The 16768-nt window shown below is 33.2% G+C and overlaps 2 protein-coding genes across 2 annotated transcripts; both read right to left on the reverse strand.

Moving 5' to 3' along the window:
• Positions 1-1806: 1806 nt before the first annotated feature.
• Positions 1807-4479, reverse strand: LOC146937698 (uncharacterized). The gene is made up of 2 exons (XM_085749502.1): positions 4176-4479; positions 1807-2921 (listed from the first exon to the last, which is right to left on the reverse strand). The coding sequence occupies exons 1-2, from the start codon at positions 4477-4479 to the stop codon at positions 1807-1809; spliced, it is 1419 nt and encodes a 472-aa protein (XP_085605628.1).
• A 2722-nt stretch (positions 4480-7201) lies between these two features.
• Positions 7202-15265, reverse strand: LOC146937699 (uncharacterized). The gene is made up of 4 exons (XM_085757789.1): positions 15125-15265; positions 14874-14993; positions 10372-10491; positions 7202-7333 (listed from the first exon to the last, which is right to left on the reverse strand). Exons 1-4 carry the CDS (start codon positions 15242-15244, stop codon positions 7310-7312), a joined length of 384 nt encoding a protein of 127 aa, XP_085613915.1. The 5' UTR covers positions 15245-15265; the 3' UTR covers positions 7202-7309.
• Positions 15266-16768: the final 1503 nt, after the last annotated feature.

The following is a 16768-nucleotide window of genomic DNA, read 5'->3' on the forward strand; positions in this document are numbered from 1 at the left end:
AATTGGATCTCTATTCGACACTATACTCACTAGAACACCGTGTAGCTTGACTATCTCTGAGATGAACAATTCTGCATACTGTGATGTTCGGTAGGTAGACTTAACCGGTGAGAAATGAGCTGACTTGGTTAATCTATCCACGATCACCTAAATCGAATCCTTTCTGAGTACGGGGTAAGCCTCCCACAAAATCCATAGATATCTGCTTCCACTTCCACTATGGAATCTCTAACGGTTAAAGCAAACCTGCTGGTCCTGATGTTCAATCTTGATTTGTTAACATACAATGCACCTCGCCACAAACTCTGCAATATCTGTTTTCATACCAGGCCATCAATAATCTTACTTTAGGTCTTGATACATCTTGGTAGCACCAGGGTGAATTGAGAAACTACTCTTGTGTGCTTATTCTAAAATCAACCTTTTAAGTTCTGAATCATTCGGAACACAAATCCTTCCTTCGAACAAAATCACTCCATCCGAAGCCATAGAAAATTCTGGATGACCAATTCTCTTCCGCAATTCATCATCTGTTTCCTGTGCTTGTACAATTCTTGACCGCAAATCACAGGAGACTTCTAGTTTGTGTAACCAAATACCATCGTCATCCTTTGTGACTACGAGGTTAAGGTCTTGGACCTTCTCATACAACTTGTATGTATGCATCATAACTTTAGCCTGAGCTAAGGCTTTACGACTCAAAGCATCCGCTACAACATTGGCCTTCCCTGGATGATACTTCAAATCGAAGTCAAAATCCTTTATATGCTCCATCCAATGTCTTTGCCTCATATTCAGATCCCTCTGATCGAACAAGTATTTCAGACTCTTATGATCACTGAATAATTCAAATTGTGCTCCATACAAATGATGTCTCCATATTTTCAAAGCAAAAACTATGGCCGCCAATTCTAAATCATGAGTGGGATAATTTTCTTCATGCGTCTTGAGTTGTCTAGATGCATAAGCTATCACACTGTTATCTTGCATAAGTAGACAACAGAGTCCTTTACACGATGCATCACAAAACACAATGTATTTTTTCTCAGGGTCTGGAATAGTTAAAATTGGAGCTTGAGTTAACTTCTTCTTCAGAGTCCGGAAACTTTTCTCACATTCTTCATCCCATTCAAATGACACATCCTTCCTTGTAAGTCGTGTTAATGGCAAATCGATATGGGAAAAATTCATAATAAATCGTCGGTAGTAACCAGCTAATCCCAAAAAGCTTCGAACCTCTGAAACATTCTTCGGTCTAGTCCAATTCTGAACAGCCTCTACTTTTGACTGATCGACTGCCACACCTCCCTGAGAAATAACATGACCCAGAAACTTGACTTCTGACAACCAAAATTCACACTTACTAAATTTTTCATACATTTGCTTCTCTCGAAGTATATCCAACACTATCCTCAAATGTTGAGCATGTTCCTAGCGGTTCTTGGAATACACCAAAATGTCATCAAAGAAAATAATGACGAATTGATCTAAATACGGCTGAAAGATCTGGTTCATGTAGTCCATGAAAACTGCTTGGGCATTAGTTACACCGAATGGCATAACTAAAAATTCATAGTGTCCATAACGCGTTCTAAAAGCCGTCTTGGACACGTCTGAAGACTTGATACGAATCTGATGATAACCCGATCTGAGATCAATTTTCGAGAACACCGCCGCTCCCTTAAGTTGATCAGGTAGGTCATCAATTCTTGGTAGAGGATACTTGTTCTTGATAGTCACCTTATTCAGCTGGCGATAATCAATCATGCTGCCATCCTTCTTCTTAACTAACAAAACCGGTTCACCCTAAGGAGACACACTAAGCCTAATGAAATGTTTCTGAATAAGCTCTTCTAGTTGGGATTTGAGTTCTTTGAGTTCGAAAGGTGACATTCTATAAGGTGCTACTGACACTGGTTCTGCTTCTGGAATCAAATCAATTGAAAACTCAATTTCTCTTTCTGGGGGTAAACTTGTGATATCGGCTGGAAAAACATCCAGATACTCACTAACAATTGGAATATCACTGGGACATAAATCTGATTCTGGAGTCACAGTGAGCATAACATAAAAACCCTTATCTTGAGCACAAATAAATTGAACCATCTGATAGGCCTGCTTAAGCAATTCTGACAAGGCCACTCCTTCAACCGTATTACTGGTAGGCTTGTAAATACTCTTCTCTGCACACCCTATATACACATGATTTGCTGAAAGCCAATCCATGCCTAATATCACATCAAGTTGTTTCATGGGTAGACATACTAAGTCTATATAATATGTCTTGCTAGATACGGTGATAGGGCAGTTCTCACAAACATAGTTCGCTACAATTCCTCCATCGGTGGTCGTAGTCACCTTCATAGGGGGATTTAGTAATGAGACAGTTAATTGAAGAGTCTCAACACATTGGAAAGAAATGAAAGAACATGTTGCACCACAATCAAACAAAACTCTAATAGGATTTTGACCGAGAAAACACATACCGCCAATCAAATCCTCATTAGCTTGAGCTTTCTTCCCATCCAGTGAATACACCCTGCCTTTGCTCATAGTAGTATTTACACCTTTGCCTTTGTTCCCTCTATATGGAAAATCCGCTATAAAGTGTCTGGTCTGGCCACAAGCATAACATGAGTCGGTACCCATCTTACATTCCCCAGGATGGGGCCTTCCACATCTATTGCAAGTTGGAAATGGTTTGGATGAACCTATCTGCTTCCCTTTCTGAGGAGAACCCTTTGGTTTTAGTTTTTCGCGATGCCTATCAACAAAGTTGCCTCTCCTTCTATCAAAAGTCGTGGTACCCTCTCTAACTGCTTTGTCAAAACCACTTTCAGCTTCTAAATTGTTGTGTACCATTTCATCAAATTTTGTCAACCTCTGCTGACTAACCACCGCATAAAGTTCACCACTCAGAGCTGACAGGCCAAACCGCAAGTGCACGGTCTATCGAAGTAATAGTAGTAAAATAGAGTATCGTTCCGCTAGGGAGTTGTTCAATTTAACTAACTTTAAAAGAAGGATTAGAGGAGAAGAAAAGAGATTAAAAAGAGGAGGTTCAGCTGGTTGAATTTAAATAATAATAATAATAGAGCCTTGGGATCATTGGTTCATCGTAATGACGAATCCTTCACAAACAAGCCTTAAACTTATAATTCTACGTTAGTCCTAATTTCTAAAGACAAGTTTCTCTTAAGCGTATCAAAGCTTCTCTCGAAGTCAGTGAGTGTATTCCTCCAACAACCACACCTATTCTCATGGGTGATTGCCTTTGGAACCCTTGAAGGTCGAAACTTTATATGTCTCAAGGTTTGCTAGACTATTCTCATGTTTCGCAATCCTTGTCTAAATTCACTTGTTCGAATATCAAAGCTCCGCGTTCGCTTTATGAATTGATATTTGAGATGATGAATTAACAATTATCAAACCCTTCGCGTTCGCTTCCACATTTTGATAATGGTTAATTCATGTTAAAACGGTGAATTTAGATTAGAAATTAAGGTTACATATAATTAAGGTTTAAGGCTTGGTTTGATTTGGATTACATCATTACACTTATCCAACAATCCCAAGAAAAAGAAGTCTACTCACTCATGTTCATCGTAGACATGGGGAAGAAGAGAGAAAGCATAAAATAACAAGAAAGTAAAGAAAATAAAAGATGAACTTAATTAAGAAAACAATTGTCACTATTGTATTCCAAGAAATAAAGATGAATATTTGTGATAGAATGCTACTCTATTTATAGCTTACAATTGACTTAAAATCTAAGCAATTACAAGGGCTTTTCGGTAAAACTAAAACAGAGTAACTTGGCCTTCAAGCAAAAGCAGCAAAAAGAGTCCTGCGAGGTGGCACGGCCGTGCCACATGTTGGCACGGGCCGTGCCAAGCTTCTGACTTGTGGGAGACATATTTTTGTCTCCGTATCTTCGTATTTTTGCTCCGAATTTGCTCCAGACTCCTTTCTTTTGCTCCAAGGCTCCTTCCATCATATATTCGTCCTGAAATATAAAATATGCAATTGAAGTAAAAAGATTCAAAAAGGAAATAATATTTAAATAAAATCAAATCAAATCTAAATAAAACTAAACTAAATAATGCATAAAAATAGACTAAATATTGACTCATCAAGAGCGTGCTTATACTGATTAACTTTCCACATTTCATTACCAGCATACTCATTGTGAGTAGAGTAATGAGACAACTCTTCAAACTTCCTGGTGAATTCTGTCACTGACATATTGCCTTGCTTCAGCTGAAGAAATTCTTGCTCCTTTCTGACTTTGTATGTCACGGAGAGGTACTTCTCTAATATTACTTGTTTGAAATTATCCAAGTTCATCTCCATGCCACTAGTTCTCATACGGTGTTGAGCAGTCTCCCACCAGTCTTCCGCTGCACCACGGAATTGATTGGTTGCAAAGATTACTTTTTCTTCCTTAGTACAATCAACCATACGAAAAATCTTTTCCATTTGTTTAATCCATCTCTTAGCCTCTTATGGTTCATCACGACCATTGAATTCTGGAGGGTGATTCCGATTGTACTCTCGGAAAGATGGATTCCTAACAATTGGAGGTGGTGGATGCTGTTGATGAACTCCTAGACCTTGTTGCATAACTGCAGTCCACTGTTGTTGAGACTGAGCATTTTCCTGAATCTGTTGTTGCATCAACTGCATCATTTGCTGATTGTGCTGCATCATCTATGCCCACATGTCAGCATCAAGGTTAACATTCTCCTCAACATTCCGATTACCACTTGGCCGGCCTCGTCCTCTTTGTGCTCCAGACATTTTACTCTAACTGTCATATTCAAGTCAAAGTGATCAATTTCAACCAAATATAACAATGAGAATAAACATCCTAAACTCAAAAAGAACAACTACTTGGATTGTATTCTTAATGACCCAAGGCACGATCTGAAACGACCTGCTCTGATACCAAATTGTAACGCCCAAATTGAAAGTGTCTAGAATATTCAATAGGTGCATTAAAACTGATATTGGATACATTAATTATACAATACAGAAATGACATCAGTCGAGAGTTTAGATATAAAGCCAACTTGAGTCTTATATTACATTATTTTCACAAGATAGTCGAACAAAACTTGGTTACAAAGTTCTTTACAATACATCAAATAATATAACATATGCATCAAGTAGGAAGACACAAAGTCGGTATCCTGATCGCACGATCAATCCAAAGCTTTCTCTTTACCTTTACCACGAGAAACATGTGAACCTGAACAAATAAGGAAAGGGATGAGACATAATGTCTCAGTGAGTTCTACCTAACCCTAGGCTATTGGTAACCTCGGGGAAAACCTACGGTTACCACATGACTACAATACAACCTGACGGTTGATTATACGTGTGTGGACATGCTTGCCTAGACGGTAGTGCATACTAGAACCATCATAGGTTAATCTTAACTTGTCATGGGTCTTACTATCCACATACGTGTCATGGCAGTTTATGGGAACCTAAAACCGCTATGCCAAGATTCGCTAATCGTGTCGAGGCCTAAACATATCATAGTCATGCCACGGTCATGAACTGGACGATTAGGGAAACCTAAAATCATCATCGAGTTAACATTCATATCGTATAATACATAATCATATTCATGTTCATTCTTATGTTAGAAGTTAGTGTGTAACAAACAACATTATCTTGGTTCATATTACAGATTAATCCCGAGTGGAGTAACCCCGAAAGTTAATCCCTTAGTTGACCGATGAAAACCTAGCTAAGGTACATCGGACTCCCTCAGTGACGTGCGGGCCTACCTTGCAGAGCGTATCCCGTTCCCCTTGGAGAACCTCTCGTATCCCCCTTGACGTGGATAACAGAAAGACACGACACCTACATCTTGCTTAATGGTCTTGACCATATATGATATCCTGTCTTTGTACATGATTACTTAAACTTGCTTAGTCACAATGAAAAGACTATGCCTTAACAATTCACAACTTAATTTACTTAGAGTTCTTGCTAACTTCCTAGTTCTCGACGATCTATATCGAGGCTCTATGGTTTTACCTCATTCTTAGTTATCGCTACCCGAGTAACTTGCATAAATTCTCTTGTGTCATACTTGCCATTCATGCTAAGATTGCCATGATTTTTCAAATCAAATATCATTTGATGTTATGTGCATTGCTTTGATGTTGTTTTGGGGTTATAAAGTTATAAAACAATAAAAGAAAGGCATCAGAATGCACCATCGACCCTAGAATGGGCCAACAGGCCAAAAGCATGTTGGCCAAGTCAGAAAGCTGCGCTAATAGCGACTTTTTCTGGGCAAGGCTCTGAAGAATTTTGCTAGTAGCGAAATATTTCGCTAATAGCGAGTTTCTTCGGGTCTGTGGTGTAAAATTTTGCATTTTTGACCCAAAACTCATCCAAATTGTTCTTGCAATGCACCAAAACATCCAGCAACATATATAAACAATAATAAACTTATTTCATGGCAATTTTAACAAGTAATCAACAAGAATTGGCTTGGGAGTACTCAAGACATAACTTATAAACTTAGCATAAATTCCTTATTTCCACACTAAGATAGCTCAAACCGAAGGAGGGTTAACTATCTAAGAACTCACCTTGCACAAACTGAAGTGAAACTCAAGTGTTCTAAGCCTACACCAAAACCCTAGATATAAAGAATCAAGTGGAGGAAGCTTTCTTCAAATTCTCTTAATTGTTTCCATCAAAGCTACTCAATCCTTACATACTTGCTTGCTTGATGAAGATAACACTAAGTGAAGATGGATTGGAGAGGGGGAAAGGACCGATTTCTAGAGAGGGAAGAGAGCAAAAGTTTGAGACAAAATCCTAGAGAGAGAAAGTTGGAAAACAAATGAATATTTTGGGACCTAAGTCCCTTAAATACTCCTCATGCTCAATTGCCAAAATTGCCCTTAATCTTAAACGCGCGCAAATTATCGTTAACATGTATTATCTCATAACTTGAAAAAGCGGAATATTACAATAACACCCTCAAACCCCACATGCAATATTTAATACTAAATCAACCGATAATACAAGGTTCAACGTGCTACGCCTTCAATAATCCAAAAACATGCATAATTCATTTTCAAAATTCATAATCAGTTGCAGTGGATTTATAAAATAAAACAACATAACAACAACATCTCAAGGTATATTACCATACACATCATGGTTTCTCAAAATAAACAGAAATCCTAACAAAGTCCTAAATTAAAGCCTACAACTAGACTCCAAAAGCAAGCATAAAGCATGAAAGGGTCAAGCTATCCCCGAGTACTCACGACGATCACGCGTCCTCAATCCTGCATGTCTACACCACCCAAACGAATGGCATAGGCGGAAACCCGCAAAAGGGTGAGAAATACTCAAGGCAACAATTATCATATAATCAACAATTCAAAATCTCATATGATATTCTCATACAATTCGACATATCAATTATCAAATTGTAATTTCAAGATATATCAATTCTTCACATGTTCACCTTATCACCAAATCAATTCACATTATTCACAATTCAACACCATCATATCACCAAATATTCACATGGACATGTGCACATCATCCCACATCATCACATAATTGAATACATGACTCTCACATCAATTCATGTGCATGCAATGTTCTAGACACGACTCTAAATGTATGTGGTACCATCTAGATGTCGGAGTTCTAGTACTGATTGATCCCTCGTCAGTCATCGTCAGTTAAGTTCATCATTTGGACTTGATCATGTATGCATGAACATATGACTCAACAATGTATATATTCATACACTAAAGTACATGTCATCAACATCGTCACTTTATAAAAATTGTTGTGTTGTCTACTTTCTCTATCACTATCTCTTTATCTTTGTATTATTGTATTTATCCACTGCACTCAGACTCTGCATCAGATTTTGTACACATCTGATTCTGATCAAGGTATTCAACCTAAGAAAAATAAACCTGTTAAAAAGTTTACACAATTCAACCCCCCTGTGTGTTTTTCTCACATTCAAACATTCTTAGAGTGGTGTTGATATCCATTGGAATGTTAAAAAATGTTGTAAAAAGTGATCATTGTGTACAGGGTTTAGTACTTCTTGTACTCCCGATTAATATGTTACTTATTTAAAACTAATTCACCATAACTAAAGGAGATTTATCTAAGTCTAACAATATGTTGCAAAAATCTCATGTCAGTTGTAATTTTGGTAATATGTAAATGATCCTAAATCAATTGATGATAGTAACTTGTCTTTAAGGAGCCTATTACTCAAGGGTTAAACCACATAAGTAAGTTGTACTTAACTTTTACAAAGAACTCTTAAACACATATTTCACTTTTGCTTCTTCCATTTATTTTCTTGGCGATCATCTCTTGTAACTTTACAAATCTTGTAACCTTACAAAGTACAAATATATATAAGTTATAAGAGATGCTTGCCAAGAAAATAAAGTACATATTTTTATTCATTCCAATACAACGATATATATATATATATATATATATATATATATATATATATATATATATATATATATATATATATATATATATATATATATATATATATATATATATATATATATATATATATAAGCCAGAACGAAAACAACAGGATGCAAAAGGAGGGGGCCCAAACCAAAACCTCCTTTAAATATTTTAAACCTAAAATTAGGCGAGCCTAATATATTCTTAACATAAGGAGTTTCGATACAATTAGGGAGATCCATCCAAACAGTAATGTTTGCAACATTAAAGCCTAAGCTAGCCAGAGAATCTACACGTTCATTACCTTCCCTAAAAATATGAGTTGCTATGAAATTCATGCTTCTGATCAAGTGTAAATAATTTATCCAATTGTGTTACTTATTTAAAAGAATATATAGTTGTGAAGTTTTAACAACAAAAATTACAACAACTTCTTAACTAAAAATCAAATATATCAATCAAATATATCACTTCAACTAGTATCTATTGTCTTCTTTACTCAAAGGTAAGAATTTCGTAAATTTCTAACAATGAAACCTAAATAAATGTGTTGAACAACAATAATTTTTTTTTTGTTTTGGAAATCTTGTGTTGAACAACAATAAGAATGTGAACTTATGAAAATTTCTTTAGTTGCATAATATTGCAACCAAAGAATGTAAAGTAGAAATGTCGAACTTCAAGGTAGCAATATACTAGAAAGTACAAAAACGTTTATAGTAGTAATGAAAATATTTCTCTTGTCATAAATACATTAGTAGCTAGATCTAATAACATCACTTTGTTTAAATTTACTACCAAAATTTAAAGTTACATATATAATTAGGGTTTATCTAATATGAACATTTCAAAAAGTTTTTAAAGGTATTAAAAGCTATTTTTAAAAAAGATCATAAAAGATGGACCCTCATCGTTTTAATAAAGAACTAAACTTCATAATGAAAAATTTGAAAGAGATTTAATATTTTATTAAAAATTTGAAAGAGATTTTTGGACTCTTTTTGGGATCTTCGTTTTAGACAAATCACTTCATATATGTCAATGCACAAATATTCACCAATATTAATAAATCAAATAACTTTTTATTTACTAACATTTATCTTTATACTAGTAATAACTCCCATGCAACTCACTTGATACTTTTAAGTTACACATAGTTCATACGTTAATTACAAAATATTAGTTTTAAATATTTGAGAATCAGTATCTAGTATACATCAATTATAACAAAATATGTTGTACTATGTGTTTGTGTATGATACATGCATTCGTTTTCAATGCATGTGTATTGACATGTCTATTAGATCGAAATGCAAACATAAGTGGATTAGTAAAACACTTCATAAAACAAAGACTTTAATCATAACATTGCCAAAGAAATTGAACATGAAGATAATCAAAATCCAGATCATATGTCATGATTCTATTAGATCCTATTACATACCATATGAACTGCTTCCTTATTTTTAATATTTGCAAAGGAAAGAAATGGAACAAAGTGTCTTCTCTTGTGTGGTTGACAAATGATTGGTGTATTTAATTTATTGGGGTTGAATGATGTTTTTTTTAACGGTAAAGTGACAAACCCGAGATGTTGGTTGACCGAATCAAACATCTCTTTTGGTCATAGTACATATGTAAGGAGGATAGTAACAAAAAATTTATCTTTTCCAATTGGTGGTTGAATTCACTATTTTTTTGTCTTTATAGTATTTAATTATTCACTCTTTATGAAAGATTTCTAGTTCCTCGTATTCTCTCTTTAATATAATCTTTGCTTATAAATAAAATGTAACAAATATAAACATTGAACTCCAAAAAACAAATATAAAAGTTGAAGTTTGAGATATTTGAAAAGAGTGTACTTACGTTGGTAGCGTTAAGCTTTTCAGTCTCGTACCTCAGAACCGCATCAATGGACCGGCAAGTAACTCTGTTGTCCTTTTTTCTTTTTGAAGGAGTAACTTTGTCCTTCTTATGATGATATAACTGCAACAGAACAATTTTGTAACTAAATGTTTATCATAATAAGAAAATACAAGAAATTGTTTCTATGACAATACTTTGGAATAGAACTTCAATACAAAAAGAAAAAGAATAAAGTATATGAAAGAATAAAATTAAATAAAAACTATTTTATTGGACAAAAATCAAAACAACTTTTTGTCGGATTTTTTGAAGACTAAAAGATAACACGCACACAAAAATAATTATACACACACAAAGTATTTTCTTATATGTAATAGAAATATAATTTTTGCATAGTAATTTTTCTTCAACTTTATTATGTTTACCATTTTTCCTTTTATATTACTATTTTCCTTAGGACATGAGAATTCAATATGGAATACACTAGAAAAAGTACATTTTAGTAATATTCTCACACAAAATGATCATATTAACTACACTACTAATTATTTTTTAATATATGTGGAATTTGCAATGAGGACTTAAATTTAAGGACAAAGGGAGTATCGACAAGAGTATGAAACAAGGGGTTACATAGGAATCAATGACGAAGTGAACCTTAAAAGAGTCATAAAAGAGGATCCAATTGTTGCGTGATTAGAACTATGCTTAATTCTAAACCATCATATTACAAGAAAATCAATGATTTTGATTTGGAATAAATCGAAAGAGTTATTTATGAAGTCAATACATCCCTCATTATAACATATATATATATATATATATATATATATATATATATATATATATATATATTGTAAACTCACTTATTTTTTAAGAGTATTTTAGAAAGTTAAAACAAAAAAGTGGTAAATATACACCTTGGGGTGCATTTTGCTAAAACACTCCTAAAAATTAAATAATTGTAAGTTAGAAACTCTTGTAAACATTGAAAAATATGATATAGACAGACACAAACACACACACTTGATGATGCATTTTTACGTTCAATTTTTTTTTCTCCACAATGATACCCAATCTAAAACAACCAAACAACAAAGCATGTATAACTAAAAATGTGCAATGAAGTACAACCAACACAGACACCAATATAACTACACCGACAACAACAATGGCACTTATTACGTGTAATTTTCATTAGTAATATGACACTTATTACGTGTAATTTTCATTAGTAATATGAAATTACAATTGGTGGACCACAAACCAGGATGAATCCATGAAATTAAGAATAAAGGTTTAGTGAGTGAGTGCACGCGCGCGTGTGCTTGTGTGTATTAAATATATATTTACGTTTCATATTATTTTTTCCTGTCAAGTAACTTAGTTACTATAATATTACACTATTTTAATATTTTTTTAATGACAAATATATATGTATAAATAAAAAGGAGAAATCTTTTGAAAAGGTATAAGAAGTACTTTGGTGAAGAGATAACCAAAATAAAAGGATCCCTCCCGTAGAAAACAAGAGAAAAAACTAAAACATCAGACAACCAACTAATCTGCTATCAAGAACACCCAACCCCAGCCGAACAAGAGGAAGACTAGGAAAAGAATCTCACAAACGATCAACCCCTAGATAAATCCACCACATAACATTATCGGTGCAAACACAAAATGGCTTCATGATTCAACTCATAAACAGAACATGTGTGATCATAATTATTTTCCTAAAAACCATTTCCAAGAGGTAAATTGAACCATATCTACCAACTGAAGCACAAATGACTTCTGCCCCAAAAAGATGTAAGCATCATGAAATCTCAACAAGGACTACGCAACTGTTTGCCATACTTGTAAGAAACATGACCTCTCCCTTTTCCCCTCACCTAATTCTAACTGAATACTATGAAGACTCGCTAAATCCGAAAGTAAAACAAACTTTCACCCTAACCAACTAAACACGTGATACCACACTTAAGTGTGACAAATTAGTGTGTCACGAGTTTGAACCCTCGCCCCATCAAATGGATGTCTGTCAATTAATCTATGCCAATGGTACTAAATTATATATATGTACTATCGATGTATAAATTAATTATACATTCATCAACAAGAGTCCATGAATATTGTATGAGTAAGCCTTGCCAGGACAAAACCACAAATAAAAACGTTTGAATGCATGCCAATGTACGAAAATGTTAAAAGAAAATCATTTTGACCTATCATTTAATATCATTAATTCATTCTCTCTTTAATTTTTTTTAATTTTGTGTGTCCAAGTAAATATTTCTCCAATTGTATTGCCTCAAAAAAATATTTACATTTGAATTGTACAACACTTTACTTTTTTTTTTGTTTATTCTACGGTACAACACTTTACTTTTTGTTGTTGAAGAAAGACATATAATAGAAGAACAATTACACGGAAGTGTCAATATACTATTAATATACTATATTATTATTGCAATATTAGTGGGGACACTTGCCCCCATAGTTCTACTGATTTTCAAGTAGTTTTGAAATATGGTGCAACTTCGGGTTTGATGATTAATTTTTCAAAAAGAAAATTTTATTCAGGTATGATGTTTAATACTCAAGTAAATTGAATTATGGAGACTCTTGGTTTTAGTAAGGGTTCAGTTCCTTTCAATTATATTGGCTGCCCGATTTTTGTTGATAAGTCGAGAATTATACATCTCCTTTGAGGTCATTTTGCTCTTGATTCAGCAAAAAAAATTCTAGGTGGCTAAAGGAAGGTGTTACTAACACATCTTACTTTAATGATTGTGTGGAAGAGAGAGGGTAGAGGATTAAAATAGTGACACTACATGTTGGGACTATTGGGTGGATGAGGTAACTAAGATCTTGACTGAGGTTTTCTAATACTTCTTGAGTCATTTTCCTAATGTATGAACCAAACCTATCTTTATGGATTTGACATATCGGTTCTTTCTAGGGTTGATAAAGCCTATTTGCCGTGTATGTTATTTGTTGAGGAACCTAAAAGTGTTATGGCTATTTGTTTGATGGGAATAAATTTCAAGGAGAAACAATTTTTAACATTTCTATCTTTATGTCGTTTTGGAGTCTGATAAAGGAGGAGGAATGGATCATGATTAACTAATTCTAATGCAACTATAGGCTCCTAAAATATTTTGCCCCTAATTTTCTACTTTGACTGCTCAAAGTGGACTCACTTCTCAAGTTAAGGGACTTCAAGGTGATTTCTATAATGAGGGTGTTTATATAAAGTGGTTTAAAATATGTGGGCTAGTTGGTTGGCTTTTGTTATGTAGTCTCTAATTTCTCTTAATCAATGAGTTTTTATTAAAGGTAGACATATAATTGATGAGAAACAATATGATTTACTTAGTTTGGGTTCCTTGATTATATGATGTGGTTAATCCTAAATTATAGGTGGATAACTTGTATTGGTAATTGTGTTTTCCCTAAATGTTTATTTGATCTGATTAATAGAATTTCAATGAAGGAAATCAATATCCAAAGGGGTCTTACCCAGATACAATATGTGAATAATACATTGATGATAGGGTAGGATGGTGTGGAAAACTTTTGGGAGATTAAGAATTTTTTCAACTGCTCTAAGTTAGCCTCATGTTTAAAAGTTAACTTCTACATAAGCTTTCTAGTAGGTGTAAATGTGAAGGCAATATTTTTGTCTACGATAGTGAACTTCCTTGAGGTAAAGTTCGATTGTTTGTCTTCATGTACTTGGGGATATTAGTATAGGAAAATCATCGATGGTTTTTGGTACTTGAGAGCCAATGATAAAGTCTATTAAAGAAATACTTGGGTCATGGAGGAATATGCTTGTAATTCTTTGTGGTAGAATTGTCTAGATAACCTTGATCTTTAATGATAACCATATTTTATATCTGACACTCCTTAAAATGTATGTCAAGGTTGGAAGATTATAACAAATATTCAAAAAAAAAGAAAAAGGTTTCTATGAGATTGTATGAAATGGCAAGATAAAATTCCCTAGGTCAAATGGTTAGATATTTGTAATTCTGATAGGGTTAGAGGCCTAAGGGTAAGGAACTTATTTCTTTTTAACCAAAGTTTATTTGGGGAAATGGAAGTGGAAGAGTTTGTGTGGTGGCCATGATATTTAAGTTCAAGTTTTGGCAGCTAAGTATGATAATGGTTTTAGTTTCCCCTACAAGGAGTCGACCTTGGGATCCCTTATACTCAATTTTATTTATTACTTGAGTTTGGTTTTAAAAATAAATAAATTTTATAAGTATTGTCCAACCTATCACTCAAAAGGTTAATTTTATAAGTAAAACTATCTTATGGATGTTCTTTAAGATATTATACAAATAGATTTTTTTACTATAATAACTATTAGACTACAAGATATGAATATATTTTTTGAAATGCACGCTTAATTTCATCAATTAGTAAATTTCCAAAGTGTCAACAGGCTCATGAAAATATGGGTAAAATTGTTCATTTTAAGTTTGACTACATACCTTATCAAGTCGACCGTCGGCTCGGGGCCGCTCTTCAATATTCCAGTTGCCAACCCATTTATCTGGAATTCTTTTAGGGCCTCTGGGCTTCCTTGAAGATCTAGCTCGCGAACTTCCAGTCTGAACTCATATGATATTTAAAAATGTATTAATAAAATAAAATAAAAATGCAGTGAAAAATATGGAAGAAGAAATATAATATATAAAATAATTAAGCCAAAATTTAATATATAAATTAAAGTACAACCTACCTTCTTTGTTTGAGTATTGTTGATGTCTCCGTCTTCATTATTCACGTTGGCATTATAACCGACTGGATATGCCCATGAAATCGGGTCCACAAAAAGTACATCGTCTTCTTGAGTTGACATCTATAATACAAACATGTAAATAGTTTTGTAGGAAAATATAAATACAAACATGTAAATAATTAATATCTACATTTAATCACAAATTCAATACATATCTATATAATATGAATAAAATACACAAAATCTATTTTCTGCATTTGAAGAGATGGTTAGGATAGTCCAAAAGACATCAAGAAAATTTAGTAAGAAGGTAGTGAAGAAAATAAATTGAATGCATTTTATTTTAAATATATATTCCACTTTTAACATCATCTATTTCGAGATATATGGCTTAAACCTTGAGCGTACAATTTCCCGTTATTCATGTACACATATCATACAAGTTTAAACAAGAGCAAGATTAGAGGTAAGAGCATACAAAAACACATTCATATGAGAGGGAAATACTAGTTTTATTTATGATATACAATTTTGTAATCGGTGGTCTATGATGAGTTAACTCACTGGTAAGATATTGACCTAGTAACCTCAAAGGACAAAGTTCATCTTCACTCAGAGACAATTGTAAAATTATCATTAGTTCACATTAAATAATAATAATTTCTTATTCCTCAATTTTTCATTGAAAAACATATAACTAAAGTCCACTTTGCTACTTTATCAACAACCTAATAGAATTCATACTACTTATATAATCTTTGTAAAAGAGGAGAATATTATGCACGCACTCTAAACATAATATTAAACCTAAATTATAAAATTTGTATAATTCACTCCTTCAAAAACCATCCTCAAGAAACAAGGGGTTCATATATATATATATATATATATATATATATATATATATATATATATATATATATATATTAATTATTTGATTTCTATTTTCTTTCTTCTTTTTCACTCAAGGGGTTCATATAATAACTTTAGAGAAAAGAAGAATACAACAAGTAAAAAATGATCATGTGATGATGAGAATTGGGGGTACACGGTACCCTCATCGGCCTCTCCATCCATAGGTGCCAACCCTAATTAACGAACCTCCTAATGTAATATTTTGATTCTCCCATGTTTAAATTCAGTGTAAAGATTTTTTTCTCAGATCTCACCATTAAAGGGTTGATTGATGTTGATTTAAAAAAGTCTATTTTGAAACACACCAATCTAGTGCTTGTTGACAAATGATTTAAGAGGTTTTATAGAACTATAACAATGAATTTAATGAAAAATATATTCACAATTGTGGTTGGATTTCAAAAAACAAAACACATATACAAAACACGATTCATTGAAGGGGTGGAGGTAGAATGGAAAAAATAAAACAAAAAATTGAAGACATTTGTGAGAAGATTTTTTTTTTTTGGAAAAGGTAAGTAAACTCAATTATTTACTTTTTGTTCCCAAACCGCTGCTTTCAAATTTGGATCCATTGCCATGTAAATGATCTCTTACTGCAAAACAATTAAAACTTAAAAGTTTTTTTGAAATCAAGAGAAAATGATAATCCTTGTAAAGTTTTATTGAGTTTTATATTACAATAAACATGTAATGTAGTCAAATATTAAAGGATGCTCTTTTAATTTA

Source organism: Medicago sativa, chromosome 3 (genome assembly GCF_051527215.1).
Source record: "Medicago sativa cultivar Bolivia chromosome 3, Bolivia_mono, whole genome shotgun sequence".
NCBI lineage: Eukaryota > Viridiplantae > Streptophyta > Magnoliopsida > Fabales > Fabaceae > Medicago > Medicago sativa.

Coding starts and splice junctions, on each gene's coding strand:
- LOC146937698 (XM_085749502.1), bottom strand. CDS start 4,479: ATGGAAAAGATTTTTCGTATGGTTGATTGTACTAAGGAAGAAAAAGTA. Junction 2,922..4,175: donor TACTCACAATGAGTATGCTG/GTAATGAAATGT, acceptor TTGGCCTGTCAG/CTCTGAGTGGTGAACTTTAT.
- LOC146937699 (XM_085757789.1), bottom strand. CDS start 15,244: ATGTCAACTCAAGAAGACGATGTACTTTTTGTGGACCCGATTTCATGG. Junction 14,994..15,124: donor ACAATACTCAAACAAAGAAG/GTAGGTTGTACT, acceptor ATATGAGTTCAG/ACTGGAAGTTCGCGAGCTAG. Junction 7,334..10,371: donor AAAAGCTTAACGCTACCAAC/GTAAGTACACTC, acceptor TGGGTGGTGTAG/ACATGCAGGATTGAGGACGC.